At 41.9% G+C, this 23,773-nt stretch overlaps 1 protein-coding gene across 10 annotated transcripts in view; it reads right to left on the bottom strand.

Moving 5' to 3' along the window:
* The window catches only part of CASK (calcium/calmodulin dependent serine protein kinase), a 186,304-nt gene extending 166,655 nt beyond the window's left edge, over positions 1 to 19,649 (bottom strand). For 6 of the 10 annotated variants that reach the window (XM_068179716.1, XM_068179718.1, XM_068179722.1 and 3 more), the window contains exon 1: positions 19,373 to 19,648. In XM_068179716.1, coding sequence (XP_068035817.1) covers positions 19,373 to 19,431 — 59 coding nt within the window. In that variant the 5' untranslated portion in view covers positions 19,432 to 19,648. Of the gene's footprint in view, positions 1 to 19,372 lie in introns of all 10 variants that reach the window. The other 4 variants (XM_068179712.1, XM_068179717.1, XM_068179719.1 and 1 more) reach the window with 2 other exon arrangements.
* Between the last annotated feature and the right edge of the window lie 4,124 nt (positions 19,650 to 23,773).

The following is a 23,773-nucleotide window of genomic DNA, read 5'->3' as shown; positions in this document are numbered from 1 at the left end:
TACTGCATTTTTTACTATACAATACATTAAGCATCTCCAGCCTTATTAGTCTGAGGCAGAGGTGACAATGACCTGCTTCTTTCCAGCAGCATAAAAGACAGAAAAAATCTGCAGGGAGGAGGGACAGAGCACCATTTTCTATTGTTGACTGAATATAAATAACTGTCTGATTGACACAAAACCCCATCTTCTGACTACATCCATACACTGGAATCTTCTTTTTCAGTGACAGATAAGAGCATCACACAATTCTACAGAGACATGGAAAGCTGAATGGCATCACAGTATCTGGCATATTTCTAAGAAGGAAATGTAAAATTACAATGCCTGATTTCTGGTAAGCCACTATACAAAAATACTGTATGAGCGAGGGCTATTTTTTATTATGTCTATACAGAAGGTTCTTTTACAGAAAAGCAGTGCTTCAAAAGGTAATTTTCAGATTTGTGTTTGTACAATAAGTATTTCTACATGGCAAAATCCTTCCAAGAACCTTTAATCAACTCTCTTTCTTTGTGAGATGCCAAAAGCAGCTGAAGGTGAATTCTGTCTGTTGCTGACCTTGTACAAACCCACCCTTACTCAGGAACACTGTGAGGAAAGGATACAGGAAATCAGGATACAAGGAATCAGCCTATGCTGATTCCTATGCAACTCATTCAAGTCTAGACACTGGATTTAAAAAGCCAGTCTGGTTACAGTGCTCACACTGCACATCACAGGAAATGAAGAAAGTGTCACACTTGCTAATTTTAAAAGTCACACTTACTAAGTAGCCCTAGGTAAGTTTTCAGTTTGCTATGACAGCAAGGGTTTTTTTAAAACCAATGACTTACATGTGTCATATGGAAATGTTAACGAAGAACAAAATACTAAGAATTTCAAAAAGTGGAGAAACTGCTGCAGGAACTTTTAGAATTATTATTTTTCCAATGTATTGTCGGTACCAATGACTGTTTTTTCATACCTTTTCCATAAATCATTATAATACAGTAATTCTTAGTGAGAAAACAAAGGGCTTTTTACACTTTTATGCTCTAGAACATTTTTGCTTCAGCTTTTCTACAGTCTTCATTTCTTTGTATTTATCCTCCTTACCGAAGCTGGATCTAAAACGCAACTATAATCAATTTCACAAAATTTTAGCTCAGTTTTTCTTAAATATTGCCATCTATTCTTCCTTTTCCTACCATTTTTCTGGATTTGTTAAAGCTCTCTTTATGACCCTCAATTAGTCTTCAATTTTTACCTCTACTACTTTTGTTATGATACACCTTCTATCTTTTTATACAGGTTAAAACAGTGTTTTCTATTATTGCACAAAAGATAATTAATTGGAAAAATTTAATTGGAAAAATTTAATTGGAAAAATTAATAAACCAAACTGACTCTTCAAAGAAAAAAAAAAAAAAATTAATTGGAAAAATTTAATTGGAAAAATTAATAAACCAAACTGACTCTTCAAAGAAAAAAAAAATCTCAAACCACAAAACACCAAAACAAAAACCAGCATCCATGAGATGAACTGCACACAAACAGCCAGAAGGAGCACATCACACTTTAATGGACTGAAGTGCTCTTCCTTACAGCAGAGCATGGAACAAGATGAATGAACAGCGTTAGAAGCTCCAACCTGTACACTGCAGTTTCCTTCACAGGTAAGACTACAACCTAAATTCCCCACTACCTGCAGAATTGTGTATTTTTGGGTACAGAATCACCCTGCTAGAACAACAGGATTGTACAGCTCCACATCTGATTTACTGCTCCAGAATGTAACTATCAATTCTTTTCAGGTACATGTGAAATTAAGGTAAATAGGAAGCTTTAAGTAAGTACATAATGACACCAGAATGCTTACAAAGTGAACCACAGCCTACAGCCAAGGCTCTGCCAGGCTTCTTGCAAAGGAGAATTTGGGCAAAACCTTTGGTCTAAACATAGCCGTGAATCAATTCCATTTAATACACAGATGTAGATTCTTCTTTGACAAAAGCAGTGGCTGGAACTCACCAATGACTTTAGCAGGCATATTATATGACAAAAGCTAATTCTGAGAGGGGAAAAGAATGAAATTACATTTTAGACATATAAAGCTGTTTTTTTTAATGTAGAACTTCATCCCTAGGAACTGCCTATTTACTGCTACCAGGACAAAAAGCCCTATGACTAATTCAATGCCATTAAACCATAGATAAGTATCCCTTCAGCTTGCCACAATATAAAATCTCAAACTTTTAATTTGCTTTTATGAGTAATAACCCATAGGAGATGTGAATATGTTCCAAAAACATCTGCAGTGGGGATACTGAAAAAACATAATAGTTTTATTCATCTTAAAGCAGCAATGGCAAAATACTAATTAAGATAAAACCTGGCAGCTCAGTATGAGTGATAGGTCCAAAAAAAGCAAAAAAATGACATCTTTAGCCTGAACAGAGCAGCATGAAAATATTTCAGCAGGTAGTTTTCTCTGAGTATATATTACTTTTTCTGATGTAAGGTATCTGACAGTGTTCATTTTTCAGAGATGAAGACAAGTCGGGGCGGGGGGGAAGTCCCAGAAACTTAAATTCTCACAAAACATAACATCCAGCTACCACAATAATTAATAATTAATAATAATAATAACAATAATAATAACAATAATAATAACAATAACAACAACAACAATAATAATAGTAGTAGTAGTAGAAGGGAGAAGAAAAGAGGCTTGCAGATGCTACAGTAAATACATCTACCTGCCTCAAATTTGGGTGCAGATAAGGCACAGTTTTGGCAATGAGAAACTGGCAAAAGACAACTGAAATATACACTGTGACTCATGGTGAAAGACTTCTATAGACATGGCATGAGATGATAAATCTGACACAGCCTTCGGCAGAGATGCAGCTTCAGTACAGCTACAACAGGCAGAAAAAAGTTTCAAGGCTGCTCCACATGAACCTTCCCAGCTGGAGTAAGGCTGAATGCTGAAAGGAAGGATTTAGGGCCAAGCAGTTTGTATAAAACTCAGTTTTTTTCCCCAATATACTGAAAATTATGCTAGGCATGTGCTTTTAAAACAAGCAAATGAACAAACCTGTTTTTGCCCCCACAGACACTTATCAGCTTATTATAAAACTCTCTTGGGTAAGCTTAGGCCATATTTCAGAATTGAATGTACTAATTAAAATAAGGACTTGCAGCAGCTCAGCAAGGTTTTCTTACATCAGTTTGTTCAAGCATTCATTTCAATCCTATCCTACCTTGCAAAAAACCAAGTCTGATTTACTCCTACCTGAAGACCCAGTGACATGCTAGAAGGAACCAGGAAGAATGATGGTCACAATTACCTGCTTCTTCTCTCCACATTCAAGTGAGAAGCAGCTGAGTAGGTCAAGAGGTGCCACCTTAACTACCCTAGTAATGGAGATCCCATTCCTGATTTCAATGCAAACTCATACTACAGACTGAATAAGCAAAGCCCCTTTCCCCATTTTAGGTTAAAGTTCAACTGAAAAGACTAAAGCAGTACTGCACACCTCTTGAGACTCAGATCTTGCTTCTTCCCTTCCCTCTGGGTGCAGACTTGGAATCTAAAACAAATACAATCTCCTGTATACCTTGGGTCTGCTCTCTCCAAATACCAAGAGGGTGATTCCCACCCCCCAATTTATTATGGAAATCTTACTCAACACCAACTTCTGTAGCCAAAACCAAATCGTATGGCCAAAACCAGAATGAGAACAATCCATGAAAGAGCGCTATAAGGTATCTAGAAATCATTTTAGATAGTTCACAGATGTCACAGTTCAATTGTATGTCCAGGGTAGCAGCACTTGGCTTGAGCCACACTTACAAGATCCATTATTTCCAACTGTTTCCTCATTTCATCTCTTAAGGAGAAAGGACTCCTTTCATATGGCTAGAAAATTCCATCTTTACAAGTCTTGTCCTTCCTACAGGTATCTGTCTAAACAAAGCTTTAAAACAATTGCTTTATTATCAAGGGTTTAGTCCAAATGTGACTTCAAATACAAGCTGGAGGAATGCTATGCCAAACTAAAAGCATTTAAAAAAAATATGTATCTTCACAACTGCTAATGACCTCCTGATGCTCCTCTACATGCTTTTGGTTTTATTTTTTTTTCCTTTGGATCATTCATGAAAGGTGCTGGTCTGGTTCTCAACAAATGAATTTCTACATGTGACACTCAAGGAATAGATAATTGTGTTAACTATGTGATACCCCTCTGTGACAAAACAGATTCCAAGTACCACTAAGGCAGCATCACTGAAAGGCCCCTTCTCCCACTAATGTTTTCCAACACATGACAACCACATGTAATCATTCCACTGAGAAGCAGAAAATATATGTCTGGGAGATTAAAAAAAGTATAATCTGTGTTCTCCTTCCAAAGATACAGACATACAATCTCCTTTCTGATAAACTGGTTTCCTGGTTTAACTGTTTTCATGGTTTCCATTGCTCCCCAATTCCTATCCAGGTGAAGATTAAAGTTTTAAGAGTAATTGCACTGTAGTTGGAAAACTGGCCGAAGTCCCTGAAGAGAATGACCGAGTGGGAAACTTATGAAAGGGGTGAGGGGAGAAAGATACTTTTTAATCTGATTTTTTTATCAGTCTAGTTTAGCCACCCAAAAGAGCAAGAACATGAACAAAAATGACAAAAAGGTGGGGGGAAATACATCTCAATGAACACATTTTAATAAGATTTTTACAGGGTTTTTTTAGAACTTCTTTGTATACATTTTACTACATAAAAAGTTTTGAAAATGAACACTTGCAAAGAAACTCCTTTCTGGACAAGATGAAGATAAACTTGAACCGTGACATTAATATTGTGAGTATTTTCTACTACTTGCTGTCAACATGCTCACAAGGAGATAATTCCCATTTTACAGAATTGCCTATAGAAAGCTGTAAGATTTTCATACACTGCATAAATGTTATCAACTGTTTACATAAACTAACATGGACGACAATTTCAATAAACTGTTTTTATGGGAACTATCTGACTATAGTTAGAATCTCTACTACTAGACACATTTTCTCAAGAATTTACATCAAGAAGTCATTTTAACCAGTAAAAGAGCATAGGCTAATAATTTTTAATTAGCAACTCACCTTCAACATAATACTGAGAAGCTGAACACAACCCTTTTTTCAGTCCACTCTGAATATCACCAAACATTCATAAACACACTGAGAATTTTGGACACTGGATCATTCCCAACCATACTACCATATTTACCTTGTTGATTATTAGCTCACTAATACTGAACAATAGCCCTTCCCAACCTATCTGTTAAAAAGGAGGAGTAACATAAAACATGCTCTACTGAGAAAAAGGGCTAGGGAGGACTGTGAAAACATCTGGAACCACTTGGGGAACAAAACAACAACCACAGAAATAGAGGATACTTTCACATCAGATCCACACTGTCCTCCTTCTCCCTCCTACTGCATGCAGTAAGTATGCCAGGATCAACAACTTGCTCCTGATTCTAGCTACAACAACTCAGCTCCCATCCATTAAAGCAGACAAAAAAATAGGGGTTTTGCAGGGTTTTAACTCGAAACAAGTGAAATACTTAACTAGCACTCAGTCAAATGTGATTTTGGACTTAGCACGCCTCTGTGCATTTGAGCCACTCGAAGGATTGCTGATTAAAGATTTTTGCATATCATTAAAGAGCAGCATATTTTCTAAAGCTTTATAAACAACACATTTCCAAAAAGCATTTAAGCTGACAGGATAGAAGATCATATTTATGTTTGCTAGAAGTGAAGGAGAATGGGCAAACAAAATGGAAGCATTTTACCAGTCCATTTACATGTGGATATATTTAAATAAAACCCAACCCAACATACAGTGTTGATATTATCTCTGACATACTAACAGGGCAGGATCACACACCCCTTCAAATGAGTTTATTGGTGTAACATCTTCCACAAAACATGAACTCCTGTACAAGACATGCTTCAGACTTTGAAGATACAACTTTCTCCTTTCTCTTGGAGATTTGTATTTCTGGAAGTCCTTTAATGTGAGCAGTAGGCATGGAACTTTTCCTGAGATTTCAGGAGTTATCCTGTAAGACAGCATCGGCCTAAAGAAAGCAGCAAAGTAAAAAACCCAGCATTTTTTAATGATTTTTTTGAGGACCACTCCCCACTCCCTGCTAAATCACAGAGATTAGATAAAGCAGAAAATGTGAAAAGTACAAAAAGCACGTTCTGCTACTTAGAGTATACAGGAAAGAGTGGAGCAGGTTTGTACTTCATAAGTATAAAACACTTGTTTTATAAGTGTTGTTGCTGAAAAACCCTTATTTTCCCAGAATCTGATTGGGCAGAGAAGCATGGTTGCTAAGACAAGTAGGCCAAGATCTTATTTTCCCCTGGTGAGAAGAGATCAGATACACTTCCTTCTTCCATACCTGCTCACAGGAACACAATTCCACTGCAGAGAACCACCTCTCTTCCTTGAATTCTAGGCAGAAGCAGTGAAGCTACATAACTTTACTTTTTCAATGCTGCAGAGGCAAAGTCAACCTGCAAAAAGAAAAGCACTTTCCTCTACAGCTATTATTACAGGGGAAAAAATCCAACCCAACCAACAACAACAAAAAAAAAAAAAAAGTCACATTAAATATCTGAACTGCCATCAGGACTTTGAGACAGTAACAGAACAGGTTACCGTGTACCACTCCCTCTACAGAAAACAAACACAGGTCTCAACACTACAGTCTCAGTTGGCTGCAGATTCAAAGATAAAACTGTTAAATGATGACACTTTTTCAGAAGTTCTTGTAACTCTGAGAAACCTTCTGTTAGCTCAGGTTTCAGACACTGGAACTGCAGTTTGATTTTGCAGCAAGCCAGTTTCCATGGGAGCAAAATTCTGACTGACAGCCATCCTACAATCTGCTGGGAGCCCAGTGAATCTGAAGAAAACTGAAGAAGATCTCAGTCTAAGCCAGAATACACCATGTGAAACTTCATATACAAATTGTTAGGAAAAGTTGTTAGTTGATAGGAAAAGAAATGTAAGTCAAAGCAGAGAAAAAAAATCCAGAATGAAGCTTTGGCAGAGCAACAAGGAATGACATTACAAAAGAAATGCAAAAAGAATGAAAACTGCCAAAGAAACATTTAAGAACCATTCAGGTATATTAACACTCAAACTGGAAGTAAAATGCTGGTACTGAAGAGACTAGCAAAACCCAAAACTGTTCCATATTCAATAACCAACCAACAGAATAGACTTTATTACAGTAAATACAGTAACAGGAACATGACTTACAAATTTTAACAGCCAAAATGAGAGCTAAAAACGTAGGAGGCTGTCTGATTAACTACAGCTGTATCTAAAGGTGCAACAAAGAAGAATACAAGATATTAAGAATACAAGATATTTCTCCTTAGAAAAACTCCCTAATGTATTGTCAGGAAAAAAAAAAAACACAGGGGACAGCTATTTTCCCCACTGATACCAGCTTTACAAAACAAATTCTTCTAACAGCAGTCATGAAATCCAGCCCAAATCTGTCTTTTTAAGAATACAGATGAAAATGCAGGACCAAATAGCAGCTCAAGATAAATTTCATCAAGAAACTAGAGATGGCAGCAAAGTCTCAAGCTAGCATCTCAGTGTAAGAGGAAAAGTTAAATGAAAAGTTCTGAGTAATTCTTACAGCTTTGTCCAAACAGTAAACATTTCAAGTTGCTTTTTCTCTTTTTTTTTTTTTCCTTTTTCAAACAGTGACAAAGAAAGAGAAACCTATCAGTAAGAACAGCTACAAACCACTGTAAGGCTCTATTTTTAAATGCAAAAACTTCATAGATCAATTTTTAGCACATCTGAGAAAATGAATTTTAAAGCATCTTTCACACATGTTTAAATTCTAACATGCATCAATATTCTCACGAGTCACCACTGATTTCTGAATGTTCCAGCCATATATCTGAAATCACATTTCAGGAAGGTATTATTCTTACACTCCTCCTTGTCTTTGCAACTTTAACAAATACTGAGAAGCTGGATATAGTCTGGGTTTTGAGAAGAGAATTTCCCAAATTAGTTTTCTGGAACACTTTACATTTTTAAAAAATACATTAGCAATATGAGAATCTAAGACATTCTGAAATACAATCAATATTTAGGGAAAGAATCACAGAAGGTTCACAGAGTGACCTCACCTTTCTCTTAACTGCATCCCTGAGAATAATTTCAGATTATACTTCTGAGTTTGCTGTTTAACACAACACCTAAAGGATCCTGGATATTGAAAAGCACCATTTCAAAAGACATTCTAACTCACCAGCATGGAGAATACCCAAACCAACAGTTCTGCTGTGGATTTTGCCTGGCTGCTCCCTGGGACATGTTCTCAGAACTTGTCAGCCCATGCCACTGCTACTCATCAGTGCTTGGAGCAATCCTCCTGAAGTCAGGTCACTCAAAACCCTTCCCTAGCACACAGTGCCTGCAAAAGCACTCACCAGGCTAGAAGATACGGGAATCAAAGGTATTCTTAACACTCCCTGCTGATGTTTTATAGAACCATTTCGAAGCCACCAGATCCACTAGGAAGGGAAATGAAGCATCCATGAGAATCATCTTCACAAAGCAAAAATCCGATTCCTGTCCCTGTTCTGAGCAAACTTTAAGTATTTCAAACACACAACACAAAACAACTCTACAGTCAGCAATCTATTTGAAAACATCTCTTATTAACACAGCAAACAGACAACTCGAACTTTTGACAACTTTAAGAATCCAAGGAAGAAGATTCATCTGCAAGAGCTGAGAAAGTATCCTCAAAGTGTCTCTCAATGGCAGCTATGAAGTTTTGAATACTTTACAATTACAAGTGCCTGCAGCTGATAAAAAAAATTGACACACTTGAGATCTAAGATTAGGGAAAGAACTTCTGATATTTTAAGCACCCTGTTTACTTTATGCTTTTAAAGATAATTGAACCTTAAGGGCTGAACATCCGAGAAACTCGGCCAACAGATAACTGCTTTTTCCAGAAAGGAAAAAGTAAGAAAAATAATCTTAATCAATAGCTCTAACTGAGCAAAACAGTTCTGTCTGACCTTCAGTTTTGAAAGCCCCTTTTGTTTCTTTCACATCTGTAGTGCTGAAGGTCTGAAATTAAGATACTTGCACAAACACACTAAGAAAGAGGCTACTTCTACTTTGTGGGACTGTAGAAAGGAAGACAGTTTTCTGTAAATGGAAGTTGGCACTTTTGAATCTCAACTTGATCTAGATGCACTAACACAGAACTTTTCCTAAAAAGACCTGAAACAAAAACCCAAACAAAAAACCCCAATAAAACAAATAGACAGAAAGGCAGAAGGCACTACCACACCTTTTATATTTAAGTTTAGAGCAAAACAAAATCTGAAAATAGGTGGCTTGGGAAAACCTTGGGTTTGAATTTCTTCAACATTCCTAAATATGCTATCAGAGCTTTTGCACACAATCACACCAGAACCAGAAGGAACAGATTTGGTTTCTATAAAGATTAGAATTCCTCCCAAACATCAAAGCACACTTGCTGTTCAGAGTACACTCAACTGTGAACATTTTAAGTTCTGAAGAACCCAGCAAGGCACATGCACATTTAGATTTGAAGAACATCTAACCACGTAAAAAGCTAATATTTTTCAAAGAATTAATTCAAATATTCAACAAATAAAAATTCCAGACTTAGCTGCCTTCCTAATTTTAACTGGCTGTGTCACCAATTAAAATCCTGAATGAAGTGAGGTCTTGATGTAAAGTTAGTGCTTGGTTTTAATTACAGGGAATGTCTGTATGTATAGGAAGAAGGAAAAAAACAAATTAAGGCCATAAAGACAACTCACTTTTTTGTATGTGTTAATAATTGCATGTTAATTTGGAACGTTTCCTTTCCAAAAAAGCAATCTGTTTCCCTTTTTTCTTCTCCTTTCCTTACCATTGTCTGGATTACTGCAGAAAAGCATTTGGAAGCTAACTTCCTAATTATACAAAAAAAGCCAAACATGCTTTAAAAAAAAACAAAAAACCTAACAAAGCATTTTATTATATGGTCTTAGTAATTCACTGTTGCCAAAGGTGAGAAGAGGGAAGAGGTGCCTGCACACTTTATCTCTCTCCATCCCTGAGTCTTCTACCTTGAGCAAGCCCTGACTGCACTGTAGGTTTGGTCAAGCCAGTGAAAACAGCAGAAAAACTGCAGCAAGTGAGTATTTCTGTGGTGCACCTGGCTCATACAGATCAGGTGAATATGGGAGTTGGCACAGGGGAAGGGTGGATCACTTCAGGCACATAAAGAGAGCGAGATCTCTGAGAGCAATGCCTCCTTCTTCCAGCAGCAGCAAACTTAATCCAGCTCCTGTCGCCAAGATGCCTTCACACAGGGCACAAAGAGGAGAAAGGCTACTACTGCCATGTTTATACAACCTCCAGCACAGCTACAACTTGTCACAGCTCTCCTTCACAAATCATGATATACTTACTGAGGCTGCAGGATCACAAAGGTGCAGGATTTCACCTCAATTCCCACCCTGGTTCCTGCTCTGCATGCAGCCAGCCAAGTGCTGAGCAGACAGGTCTCTTCTCTAAACCCATCCAAACACAACCTATCTGCTGCTGCTGCACTCAAGTTCAACCCTGGCAAAAAGAAAGAGTTCCACAAAGCTCTTTTCTAGGAAAAATTACTATATTGGCTCACTATTGACATAGAAAAGATCCTATCACTTAATATATAATTCCCTAAATTGTTTGTCATCTTCACAGGCTACCCTCACTCCCACCTCCTCTGTCATCTTCTCCTAACCAGAAGGAGGGGGGTGGAGGAGTGGTTTGAAGAAGGGAGATAAGATTACCTGCTTGCTCCTTCACTATCCCTTCCATTTACAGGTGTATTGATCCCTCTAATTGAGTGTAAATGAGTGCTTTCCCACGGTTCAGAACTGTTCCCCTCTGTTCAGTATCAGGAGCAACATCTGGAGCCAAAAAAAAAAAAAATAAAAAAAGGAGAAAGTGGGCAGCTGACAACTCCATTTGGATTATCAGGATTTCCCTGGAGCAGTGTGGAAGCAAAACAGTAACACACTCCTTTGGCTGCCTTCTCTAAGCTGGAACATCAAGGGCACAGCCAAAGGTTTCACTTGTAGACCCTCTCCCCAAAATGAAAGTGGGAGAAAAAAGAAGATAAAGGAACATACCTAAATTCTGAGATGGTCAGGACAATCTGAACTTTTTTTTTTTTTTGGTGGTGTTATATTGTTATATCTACTTCACAGACCCACACAACAAGACACCTAGAAAAAGATTCCACGAAGCCCTGAGTATCTTAAAGACTGAAAGACCTGAGAAGCCTCAACCTCTCTACAGTTAAGACTTCTTTCCTTACTCCTAGTGATCTTTGAATCAAAAATTCCCAAAAGTCAACTACCTTCCAAACCCTGGTAGCTGAATTTATATGAAGTCACGAGTTACCCTAGAATAATGTGTTCCTAGGAAAGGCACACTTTGAAATTCTAAGGGTTTCTTAATCTCAGCTGCAACAGAACTGACACTTTGATAAAATAAAACTAGTTTTGCAACTTGCCTTAAAGTGCTTCCATACAACTGAACAGAACACATTTTGAACTAATGTAAATGCCTGCACACACCAGCTTTTACTTCTAAAAAATCTGTTCAGAGGAAAGTTTTGTACAACTTTCTTAGTTCACATATCCTAGGAAATTCACTCAATACTAAATGCTAGGAATAACTGCTTATGTCCACACAATCCAGAAAAGAAAATGAAGATGTTAGTTAAAAATAAAATCAGAGTAGCTGCAAGCAGTGACCTCCCATTGGGTAGCCAAAGAAACAGGTGAAGGAGCCAAGTAAAAATCTATTAAACCAAATGCTACTTAGAATCCCTGGTGGAAGGCAAATATTCAGTACTTCTTAAACAGACAATGAACTTTGTGAGTTTATAAGAACTATGCATCAACTACAAATGTTTTCAGGTGCTGAAAACATGTTCTAACTACTGACTTCTGAAAAAGTTACGTCAATACAGAAATTGGCAAAATATTGATAACATAAGAATTCTGACAATTGCTAAGCCTGGAAGGAAAGCACAGCCCCACTGCACCTCGAACACTGCAACCAAAGATAGAAGGTAAGGACTAAATTTCTGGCTACCCTTTCTTATCCTATTCTAGGAAAAAAGTGATGAAAGTAAAAGAGCAAAGCACTTGTTAACCAAGGTACATTCAATTCTGTCCTGTGAGAATACATTAGGCTATAGCCTTCAGTTCTTTTAGTCCTAAATTTATCCTGTAAAAGTTTTTTAGTATTATCTCTGGAAAGACTTTGCTTCTCATATAAACTTAAGTGAAAAAATAAACCCTTATTACAATGTGAAGGTCTTTTATGGCCAAGCTCCAAAAATTATTTGAACCTTATTTCACTGTTATCACCTCCAAAAAAAGATACTGGTAAAAGGGAGCTTAAATACCCAGTAACACAAAGGTAACTGAAATGCCACAGTTTTGCTGTGCACTGCTGTTTCCAACAAGGGCAGCATTCCTTGCACCAAAAGACACCTCCCAAGGAACACTGTAACCCATTCTGAATGCAGCACAAGTTTATGAAGAGAAGGTACTAACTTGGCACAGAAAACACAGTTCAGTTTACAGCCTTAAATGAACTTAAGGTACTTTCTTCCCATGCTTTAGGTGCCTTACCAAGGTATCCTCTTACACACTTACCTGATGTAGGCAAAGAACAATAAAAGTTTCTTGGGGTTCTTTTGGTGGGAATAGCTGAGGACTACACTATCTCAAGAGGCAAGTCTAATTTTTTTAACAGCTGGGAGTGATAGTTCTGGCCATGCCAATAGTCACGCTGTATATTAAAAAAAAAAAGTACTCCATTCATGAGAGTTGTTTTTATCAACTCCACAATTCGGCACAAAATACCTACTTACAACAACCACTCATTTCAGTCATCCTTCCTTAGATGACACATTTAATATGACTACAAGCTTCTGAGAAGTGATCTTTGGAAACATCATACTGAGGTTAATAATGCTTGATTACCTTTCATAGTAGTGACATCTGTATAAAAGATTATAGAAAAGCACAGTGTATCAGACAGAGGGTTAAGTAGGTGAGTGGTTGTTAACATAAAATGTGTCTCTCTTCTTACCCTAATATTTCTTTATCCCGGAGAATTTTATCTTAAGTATTGTATTTGAATTGAAATTCAAAAGATTGAATCAGGAATCACTTGAGTCCTGAAGCCTGGCCCCTATTTTTCTGAAGCTTCATACTATTTTGATAAAAAGATCAAACTCCTAACTTAGCAAATCTTCAAGTCAAGGTCAGTTTTTTCATCCCACAACTTCTCACAGACATCTGATCCAGAATCTCAGTAGTGAACTGGTCTAAAATCTTCAAACTTTCAGGCTGAAATTACACAGGACTAGTATGCTCAGATTTGCTCATTTTTGACCCTTCCTTCTCTCAGGTGTTTAAACACATGAACATATTTGCAAAGCCCCTGCACAATCTTTCTCAGTTTGTATTTTCCCAGATCAAGTTCCTCCAAACTCCACTGTCAAGCAATCCTCAACTTCCCAATCACTACAGCTGTCTTGTTCACATCATAACAATCACAGAATCATTAATGTTGGAAAAACATCCCCAAGATCATCGATTCCAACCTCTCACCCATCACCACCCTGCCAACTCAACCATGGATGGCACTGAGTGCCACATCCAGTCATCTCATGAACAGCTCCAGGGATGGTGACCCCTCCAACCCCCACCCCCTGGGCATTCCAAAGCTTAGGAACCTTTTCCATGAAGGAATTTTTCCTCAAGAAGGATGTACCCAAGAATGCTGCTGGTTATCAATACTAGAAAAAGCCGTACAAATAGAGAGTAGTGGTTGGAATGTTGTACTCTGCAACCAGGTCTGTTCATTCTATTCTGTGTTCAGCTGCTTCTCTTAATTAGACAGAGCCTCTTAAGTAGTAACGGGTCACTGCAACAGCTAAAATCCATAGTAAAATAACTCACCTAAGGATATACTCTAGCAATTATACTTACAAATAATCAACCACTATTTTCCTGAAGAAATGCACATTATGACCTCATGCTTAAATCAAGCATTTATCATAATCTGTTACTCTTATGTACTGTAACAGAGACAACAGCCAAGAATGTTTTATTAGCAGAGAGTTTCAAACAGCACTAAAAAACTCAAAAGCTAAACTAGACAAATCGGTTGTCATATTCCCAAGAAGTTCCCTTCCCCGCCTTTACAAACAGTGAGTACATACTACAGCTGTTTCACATTTCCATTTGATTTGTCATTAATTACACCTATCAGTTATTTGCATTGGTTTTACAGGACATGCAAAATCGCAACAGTGTACTAGAGTAAAAGCATGTTTGAGTCAACAGCATTCTAACTCCTGTGACTGAAATTGGAGGCAATAATGAAAAACAATACCACTGAAACCATCAAAATACCTCTACATAGTTTTGTCACCACAATAATTACAATTATTAAAAGTTTTAAGTATTTCTTGGACAAGGAATCCACAAGTTCTGTCATCCTTTCCCTTGAACACTCCCAGACTGAAGCATAAATCTAAAGCACCTCCAACTCCAGGTAAGAGCTTAGGATGGAATTGCAACCACCACCCCTTGTCTGACTTCAGTGGACTAGAAATCTTCAGATTTTAATGAAAAAAAAAAACCAACCAACCAAACCCTGTCCAATGACTTTGCATCCCCAGCTCAGTGGTGTTCCAGCAGTGTTGGCAGTCTGGAAAGGAGGAGGGAGAAAGGAACAATGCCTGCTGGCTCTTGCTCTTTAACTACTCTTTACTAGATGCAAGAGCCCAAGCAGAGAGATTCATCCCATCACAGAGCAAAGAGGGATGAAAACAAACTAAAATCCTTTCACTTGCAGTGCAGAAGAGGATTAGCCTTAACCAAGTTTGCAGAGAACGTCCTGGAAGCTCTGACAGCATTAGCACCAAACATCATGCTATCCTTGGGTACTGGAAATGCCAACAACTGCACCACTACACACATGATGGCATATATGGCCCACAAACAGAAGAAAAAAATTACAGAAATGGACCATTTCAGTGACTATTAGTATTATAGAACGGGTAAGGCTGGAAAGGACCACTGTGGGTCATTTGGTCCCACCTCCCTGCTCAAGCAGGGTCATCTCACAGCACATGGCCCACGACTGTATCCAGATGGTTCTGGAATATCTCCAGTGAGGGAGACTCCAACCCTTCTCTGGACAATCAGTTCCAGTGCTCGGTCACTGCACAGTGAAGCAATTCCTCCTCATGTTCAGGTGGAACTTCTGTGCGTCAATCTGCCTGTTGCCTCTTGTCCCACCGCCCCACGGAGCAGAGCCTGGTCCGTCCCCTGGCCCTCCCTGCAGACACTGGCAGACAGGGACCAGGGCCCCTCTCTGCCCTCTCTTCTCGAGGCTGGACAGGCCCAGCTCCCTCAGCCTTTCCTCACTGAGATGCTCCAGTCCCTCCATCATCTTTGTCACCCTGCACTGGACCCACTCCAGCTCCGTGTCTGTGCTGTCCTGAGGAGCCCAGAGCTGGACACAGCACTCCAGGCGATCCTCACAGGGCTCAGCAGAGGGGCAGGATCCCCTCCCTTCACCTGCCAGCCACGCTCTTCCTAATGCACCCCAGGATTAATGACTTCAATTGTGACTAAAGCCCTTCTAAACACAAAGAAATATCTATCATCTTTATCCCATTGTATTTACAACTTAAACATTTAGAGAAATTTTAAGCAAGTCCTACTGTTAGAAAGGTCAGACAATCTTTATGGTTCTCCTCTAATGCTAACATAAACTGATATGGATCTTAGGAGGTACAGAAATGTAAAACCACGTAATTTAAAATAAAGTCCTTGCAGAACAAGGCTCTATCATAAAAACCTCGCCTCACTCTTCTAGATTCAACACCAACTGAAGACAGGCATTCTCTCTCTGGCATAAAGAAATCTCCTGCTATGCGTATGTGGAGCTCCTATGATAGAACAGTCTGCACCTCGGATGAGTAGCCAAGATGTTTCAATTTTACACCTACTACATTTTGTAAACTACTCAAGGCATTTTGAATGAAAATTCGAATAAAAAATAAACATAAACAAGTACACTTAGCACTACTATCTGTGAGCTGTCAATCAAACACATGGTCTGATCCACATAGGAACAGCCTTAAAGATTTTAGACTGTGTACTTCTCAACCAATACACAGGGAGAATCTCTTCAAAGTCACCTGGAAGCAAGTTAGAAAAAAAATGGCACACTTGTATTTTTCATCACTATCACTTATCCTGAGATATGTTAACACATTTTTGAAGGCTAATAAAGAAATTCCCAATTTATTTCTTGTTGAAGAATGCTTGTGTCAGCCAAGTTGAAGAGAGAGTAACCTCAAACATAACACGTTTGGTTAAGTAAAAATACATGACTAATGTTAGTGTCATAAATGCCACTTTAAAAAGTTCAATGAGAAATTGGGATTGTTATTCCAATTTGTATTTTCATATAGCTTTCAGCAATGGAAAGGTATACTGGAAATATATGCAACATAGGATTTCCCCTAACATTTTTTTCTAATAAAAACATGAACTAGAATTTCTCTCTATCCCTTCTGGCCTTTCTTTCCACCCACACCCCTTAAAATGAAAAATGCATGCTTGCAGAACTTAAACACACTAAATGTCACATAATAAACAGTTTATCATTGTCATTCCTATCAATTCATTCATATACTATTACCCTGTAATTGTTCCTCACCAAAAGCTATTATTGCTGCATTTACTCAAAGTCAGTCTTATCAGTTTATTGTATTTAGAAGTGTTTAAAGCTTATCCTAAAGATCAGAATATGCCTCAACAAATTGGACTGTCTACTGTCAGCCAAGAAAGTATCTCCTGATTTCTCTAGCAAATTGTATGGGAACTTTGACTAAACACTTTTTTTTTTTACGGGCAAAGACCTCTTTCCCACACCCTTCATGAAAATACCTTTTACTGTCTTAAGTGATAGTGGTAACTACCTATTTAGGAAAGATAAATTACACATTTTAGTATTTCATGTGTCCGAAATGCAAATCGGAGGCAGATGTGTTAGTTGCAAGAACTAAATCAGTGTACCAATCAATAACAAATCCCAGGGACATGCAGACATTTAGTGTATGTTTCACTGAAAGATGTTTAGTTAGATGTATATGTAGCAATTCATAGCAGATTTACAGCAGCTTTCCTGAAGTTTCTTATGGACAGGCAAGGTGGTACCCAGAATCTGTAAGCTAAACAAAGATGCTGCACCTGCGGTCCCCTGGAATTTACCTGTGTAGCACTGCAAAGAAATAGGAATACCACTCATAAATTGTACATGAAAGCTGTGTGTTTATATTTTAAATGTTTAGGTTTTTTTAGAGGACAGACTCGACATCTGTGCGGAAAAACCTGAGTAATCACAACCAGCTACCAGCCCTTCACACCACCACTGCTGCTATTTTCAGTGATACACCCTGTTTTTGCTACAGTGTTCTTGGCATCGTCATGCTGCTGTGATTCAATATTTATCTGTTAGATCTAGTTACATCACAACACTCTCTACACTACCTAAATCTCGTGTGGAACTTCTGCAGCTAACACCTAATCCACCGGTCTTCAGCTCTGGCTTCGAAATTCTCCAGCCACGGAACAAAAAGTCAGTGGAGATGTGCAAACATCTGGCCCCCCGTGAATCGATCATCCATCCTCTGAAAGGGTGTGCGGTCATGCATAAGCACTGCACCTTCCTCCTAATGGCAAGCGGGCAGGAACAAAACCGAGTGTGAACTGCAGTGGTTAGCATAAAACCACTTATGAAAGGAGCATGCCAAAAATTGTATTCAAAACACTTCAATAACAAGAGTTTTGCTCCTACGGAAGCTCCTCAACAGCATCAAGTCAAAGCAATCACATACCATTTATGATGGCAAACAAGGCCCTTGGAGCTTAATATTTTAAAAAGTTGTGTTAGGAGCAAGGTAGCAGTGTCTTGTGAAACAACAGAACTGAGTGCTGAAACTTCTGCTGACAACAAAGCCACCTGCTATGTCCAAGACCAGCATTTCAGTATAATCCCGAGAAAAGATTAATTCTAGAATATTTTTAGCCCTGGCTTTGAAAGCAGACAGCACTCCATATACACTGAAAAGTATCAGGGTGGAGAGCAGGCAAGAGAATACATGCAGGAAACATTCTTTGTTTATAACCAAAACACAAGTCAATTATTCTCATAAAATCCATTGTCAAGAAGAAAAAAACTCCAAGCACGCTGAACAGTGTCACTACTAAGGCTTGCAGAGCAATCTCAGCTTCGGAATCAGACACACAGAAAATTAGGCAGTCTCAGTATCATGGTATCTTTCCTGTCCTTTTTGCAACACAGACACAACTAGAGAAAAGACATGAAAGATGACGAAGAAACAAAGAATGCATTTCAAAATTGAGCAGTCACAGAAATACGGGGGCAGGGGAGAATGGAGTTCAGGTTTTATTCTTTATCACCATCTGATTTGGGGGAGTCTCTGCATTTTCTTGGTGACTCGAATTGTCATTTTCATCCAACAGTGCTAACCCGAAACAGCAGCTGGGGAACGCCAGCCACTGCCTCAACTCCCAGGTTTCATACAAGCCTCGAGCATCGGTTTAACAGCAGTTGCATAATAAGACTCAAAAGGCCAAGCACTCCTCCTGCCTTGTACTTCTCCATTTCCACACGAACCAGAGTGATGGATCCGCACGAGAACCGAGCACTACCCGAGCGCCACTACCAAGCTGGTTATTATGCAGCAAAGAAGAGGAAAACCCAACACCTGGCGCACAAATATGCAGACACCCGGTGAATAGGTGGATCTACAGAGAGCTATCTTCCCTTTCCCTTCCCTAAGAGGCAATCCTTGATGGGTGTGCCAGGAATGGGATATCGGGGGGGAGGAGAAGAAAAGGGGTGGGAAGTGGTTGCCGCTTGCTGCAGCCAGGCTGAGCGATGGCGAGGTGGTTAATCATGGTGGCTGAGGAAACATGGGGTCACTTCTCCCCCTTCCGCCTCCCGTGTGACGAGGACGGTGGGCACGGGCCACGGGGGGAACCCGGACCCCGCACGGACCCGCCGGCGGCGACTCAGGTGGGTCCCGGGCGGAGCATCCCCGTGCCCGGTGCGGGCGGGGGGCGCGGGGCAGCGCTCCCCCCGCCCAGCCCAGCCCAGCCCAGCCCTGCCCTGCCCGCTCCCCGCCGCACTCACTTGCCGATCACCTCGCAGAGCTCGTACACGTCCTCGAACAGCACGTCGTCGTCGGCCATGGTCCGGGCGGGGGGGCTCAGCCCGAGAGGCGGCGGCCCCGGGGACGCCCGGCTCCCCCGCCGCTCAGCGCCCACCGCCACCACGGTAAATCCCGGCCGCTCCCAGCGCCGCCCGCCCGCCCGGGGCTCCCGCGGCCGCGCCGGGACTCCCCGCTCCTGCCGCTCCTCCTCCGCCTCCTGCCGCGGCCGCCGCCGCTCCCCGCGCGTGTCGCACCCCCCGCGCCCCCGCCTCCCACCCCCCTCCCGCCCCCTCCCTCCCGCGCTCAGCCGCGGCTCCCGGCGGGCGGCTCCGGCTCAGCGGGGCGGCGCGGGAGCCATGGAGGGGATCGGGGCGGGCGGCAGCGCCGGGTCACTCCCTCGCCGGGCGGGAGCGGGGCGCGCGTTCCCGGGCGGGCGGGAGCGCCGGGAGGGAGGATAATAGTGGGGGGGGGGGGAAGGGCGGGGGGAGCCCAGGCGCGGGCGCTGATTCCGCTCCCGGGCGCGAGGAGGAGGCGGCGGCGGAGAGGCGGCGGTCGCGACCGGCTGTCGCGATAGGCGCTCGCGGTACCGAAGGGCGGGCGGGCGCGCGCGCGCGTGCTCCCGGCGCCGCCGCCGCCGTCACGCAAACCCCGTCACGGGGGCGGGCGCCGCCGGGGGCGCGCGCGCACGCGCGCGGGGTGGGGGGGGCGGGGCCACGCCCCCAACCGCCCGCTCGAGGGGTCCGGGGAGGCGCGAGGGGAGGGGGCTGGCGCAGGCGCGGTGACGTCATGGCGCGGGGAGGGGGGGGGCGCCCGTGACGTCATGGCGCGGGGAGGGGGTCGGGGCGCGGGCGCCGCTCGCTCTTCTCGCTCTTCTCGCTCTTCTCGCTTTTCTCGCTCCTGCGGCCCCCCCCCCCCCCCCGTCGCCCCCCTCGCCCCCGCGGCCGGCACGGGGGGGTCCCGCCGCGCTCCCGCCTTCGCACGAACCGCGCTGTGGCGGGGAAGCGCCTCTGCGCGAGCCGCGCTCCTGCGGCTTTGGCCGGTGCTTTACTTTTCCTTCTGTGTATTCCAGCACAAGGCATGCAAGTGTTTTCTGCAGCGGGAACTGAACCGCCTCTGTTTGTTGGGAAAGCCGCTCTTTGTCCCTAGAAGTGGTGAATTCACCTCTTGGGAGAGCGCCTCCGGACGCTGCTCCAGCTGTGCGAGTCGCCGCCGGCCGGCGTTGCTGGCCGCCGACCGGCGTTGCTGGCCGCCGACCGGCGTTCCTCGCCGCCGACCGGCGTTGCTGGCCGCTGACCGGCGTTCCTCGCCGCCGACCGGCGTTGCTCGCCGCCGACCGGCGTTGCTCGCCGCCGGCCGCGTGAAAACAACGCGCGAGAGACGTCGGGTGGATGTCAAAACGCCCGAGTGCTCGCCCGCTTCGTTGTTCCACGGTTTTTAACGTGTTGCACGAGTGTGCTTTTCCAAGTTTTTTTTTTTTTTTTTTTTGAGAACTTGGCTGGTTTGTGGAAGAAAGCAAAGCGCTCTTGAAGGAATTCGTCGGGAACTCTTGCAGTTTACAAAAAGTATTTATTTCTGTGGAGGTATAGTAGCTAGCACACGTGCAACTTCCTAAAACTCATTAACAGAGGTGAATTATGGAATTGTTCCCCAGACAGATAAAAAAAACTGTGAGAGCAGAATTGTCTGATGAAATGGTTTAAAGGTTGGCTTTAAAACGTAGAGCTGACAACACTTTACCTTGTTCCTGTCTCCAGAAAAACTTAAAAGGAAAAAAAAATCAAGAAAAACAGTGAGAATAATTACACCTAATGAATTACATCTAATTAATTATATCTAATAATTACATCACTGCACAGTGCTGTCTTAAGGGTGAGAGACATTCCTGTGGGTCTGTGCTCCATCCCATACCAACCTTTTAAAAATATTTAAACCACCATCTGCTCTTTGGACTGCAAACAAAAAGCTGATGTATTTAAACTGTTCTCTAAATTTGACACAGCTAAACGTGGGCACCCATTTTTTCCTTTTGCAGGCCCACAAGGCTGAGTCCCACACTGGTCACTCCGTAAGAATTTTTAGAATATGGGTGAGTGTTCACTTACGCTTTGAGCTGAGGTTGTCTGCAAAGCCGTCGTGAGAAGTTAACATAAAAAACAATTTAAAAGTGCACAAGGAAGAAAATTACTGGTGATGGGTCTCTTTCTGAGCTGGGGCAAATGCTTTGGCTTCTCCAGCAGCATCACCTGAGATGTTGCCTTCCTCTGGATGCCGAGTGCTTGGTGTCACACAAGGCCACATTGCCCAGGTGAGACAGTTTAAACTGAATAAAGGTTTACCAGGCATAATATACGGGAGCCTTTGTGCCAAAATATTGTCATAGAGCAAACCCTTTTAGAACTTCATTGCACACCTGCGTTGTTTTTGGGAATAGGCAGCACATAAATGTGGCTTTCTGCTAAAGGACAAGATCCTGGGGCACAGGCTGGGGGTTAGATGTGATCCTGGGAAGGAAGTTGGAAGACACAGACAAAAATGAGCTTCTGCTGAAGAGAGGCGATCCATTCCCTGGCATCCAGGGAGTGCCAGAAGACCTCTGGCTTACTTGAGGGGTCCTGCTGCCTTCCAGGAAGGAGGGTAGCAGCTGCATTTTTTATCTGATGGACTGAACTTACTTTTGTTTGTTTATTTGTTTTTTGGTTGTTTTTTTCCCCCATCCTGGAGCAAAGAATGCCTTGTTAGAGCAGCCCTAGCATTCACTAGGCTCTCAAGAAGCAAGGTGGATCTATCAAACCTGTCAGTTGTCCTCGCTCAGTACAGGGGGAGAGTGAACACGGGTGCTGCCTCCCGTTTGAGTTGCATGGGGAGAATCTGTCTGAAGCAGGGTTTGGGTGTAGATCTGGATCATAAAAAGTTGCATAGAGCCAGCAAATGCAGCAGGGATACCACTGCATCAGCAGTTACTAGAACAATTGAGAACTGTGCTGTAACTGTTTCAGATTGAATGGGCTCAGGAAAATATGAGTCTGCCAGCAGCCAGGACCCAGTAGCATGATAATCCAAGCAGAGCATTTACAGGTGTGTTTGTGATCAGAAATTCCAGCCACAAGTTCAAAAGTAGTCATTCCCTTTCATAAGCAAGCATTCTTGATTTTCACCCATTTATCCAGTGTGGATCCATATAGATTCTGGGATTAAATTAATAATTCTGAAGTGCGTACATCTAACATCTCATCAAAAAGTGTGTGACCATAATGTTTGGCATATGAGCAGAAGAGACTTTGCACTTGAGACCTGAAATGATTTACTGGCAAGGTAATGGTCTGAAAACAGATCAGTTATTTCAGAGCTGGGAGAGGGACACTTTTTGATGAGGAAAGAACAAGAGAAGGACACTGAGTGTTCACATGAGGAAATGCCCTACAGCCCCTGGTAGCCTTTCCCAAAGCACTGGATGCGTTTGAGCTGCCTGTCTGCCAGATTCTGGACAGGCAGGTTAAGATTGTGTATGTTTAGGTTAACCAGTTTTGCATTCAAGAAATGCTAAGGAGCTGAGTGTGGGCTTGGGAACTAGAAAACTTACTTCTTAAAATTTTGTGGGGTTTTCAAGTTTTATTCACCTGGGGTCTTCTCAGGGTTTACGCATACAGTCTGCACAGCGTAAGCCACAGGGCAGGTAAGTTGTTCAAAAGTTGGTTTTGGAGCAGTAGTTATCAGTTATCCAAAGAGCCTTTATGGTGTTTTCATTTTAAAGTTTGTTATAAAAGGTACATGATGAAGAAGAACAAGAAATTTCAGCGGTTTGACAGCATTCTGTTATCCCACAGATGCAGGAAGCACCAAATCCTTTTCCTCGGATTCCAATTGTAACAGGGTCCTGGGTGCTTTGATCTGTAACCCAGATGTTAATTCCCTCCCTCTGAACCAAGTTTGAGAATGACACTGAAGAGGAGTATGAGCTGTTAGTATTTTGTAAGAGAGACTATTGCAGGCCTACCAGGTTTCTGACAAACTGCCATATTGTTTAGGTGGGCAAGTTCTATGAGCTGAAAACTGCTCATACTTTGGGCAGTAGAAATGTGTTTTGGTTGAAAGGAAAAGAAAAAGTGTTTTGATCACAGGCACAGACATTTTCAGTCCTTGTAATAACTGTTAGTGAAAAGAAGCCTCAAAAGCCATCAGCTGACCTGGAGTCGGTCTGGATGGCTTCTTGCAGAAGTCTGTAATTAAATCAGCTCAGGATCTGCCATGTGGCAGGGTAGGCTGCAGCTGCAGAGCTCAAGTGTAGCACACAAGTTATGCCACACTGTAATTAAGGAGGCCAGGTTTCCCACGAATGCTTGTCTTAACAGGTGACTGATGTTTGTCTGGGAAGATAAATCTCC

The sequence above is a fragment of the Anomalospiza imberbis genome, chromosome 2 (genome assembly GCF_031753505.1).
Source record: "Anomalospiza imberbis isolate Cuckoo-Finch-1a 21T00152 chromosome 2, ASM3175350v1, whole genome shotgun sequence".
NCBI lineage: Eukaryota > Metazoa > Chordata > Aves > Passeriformes > Viduidae > Anomalospiza > Anomalospiza imberbis.
This window is presented reverse-complemented; position numbering and strand designations above follow the sequence as displayed.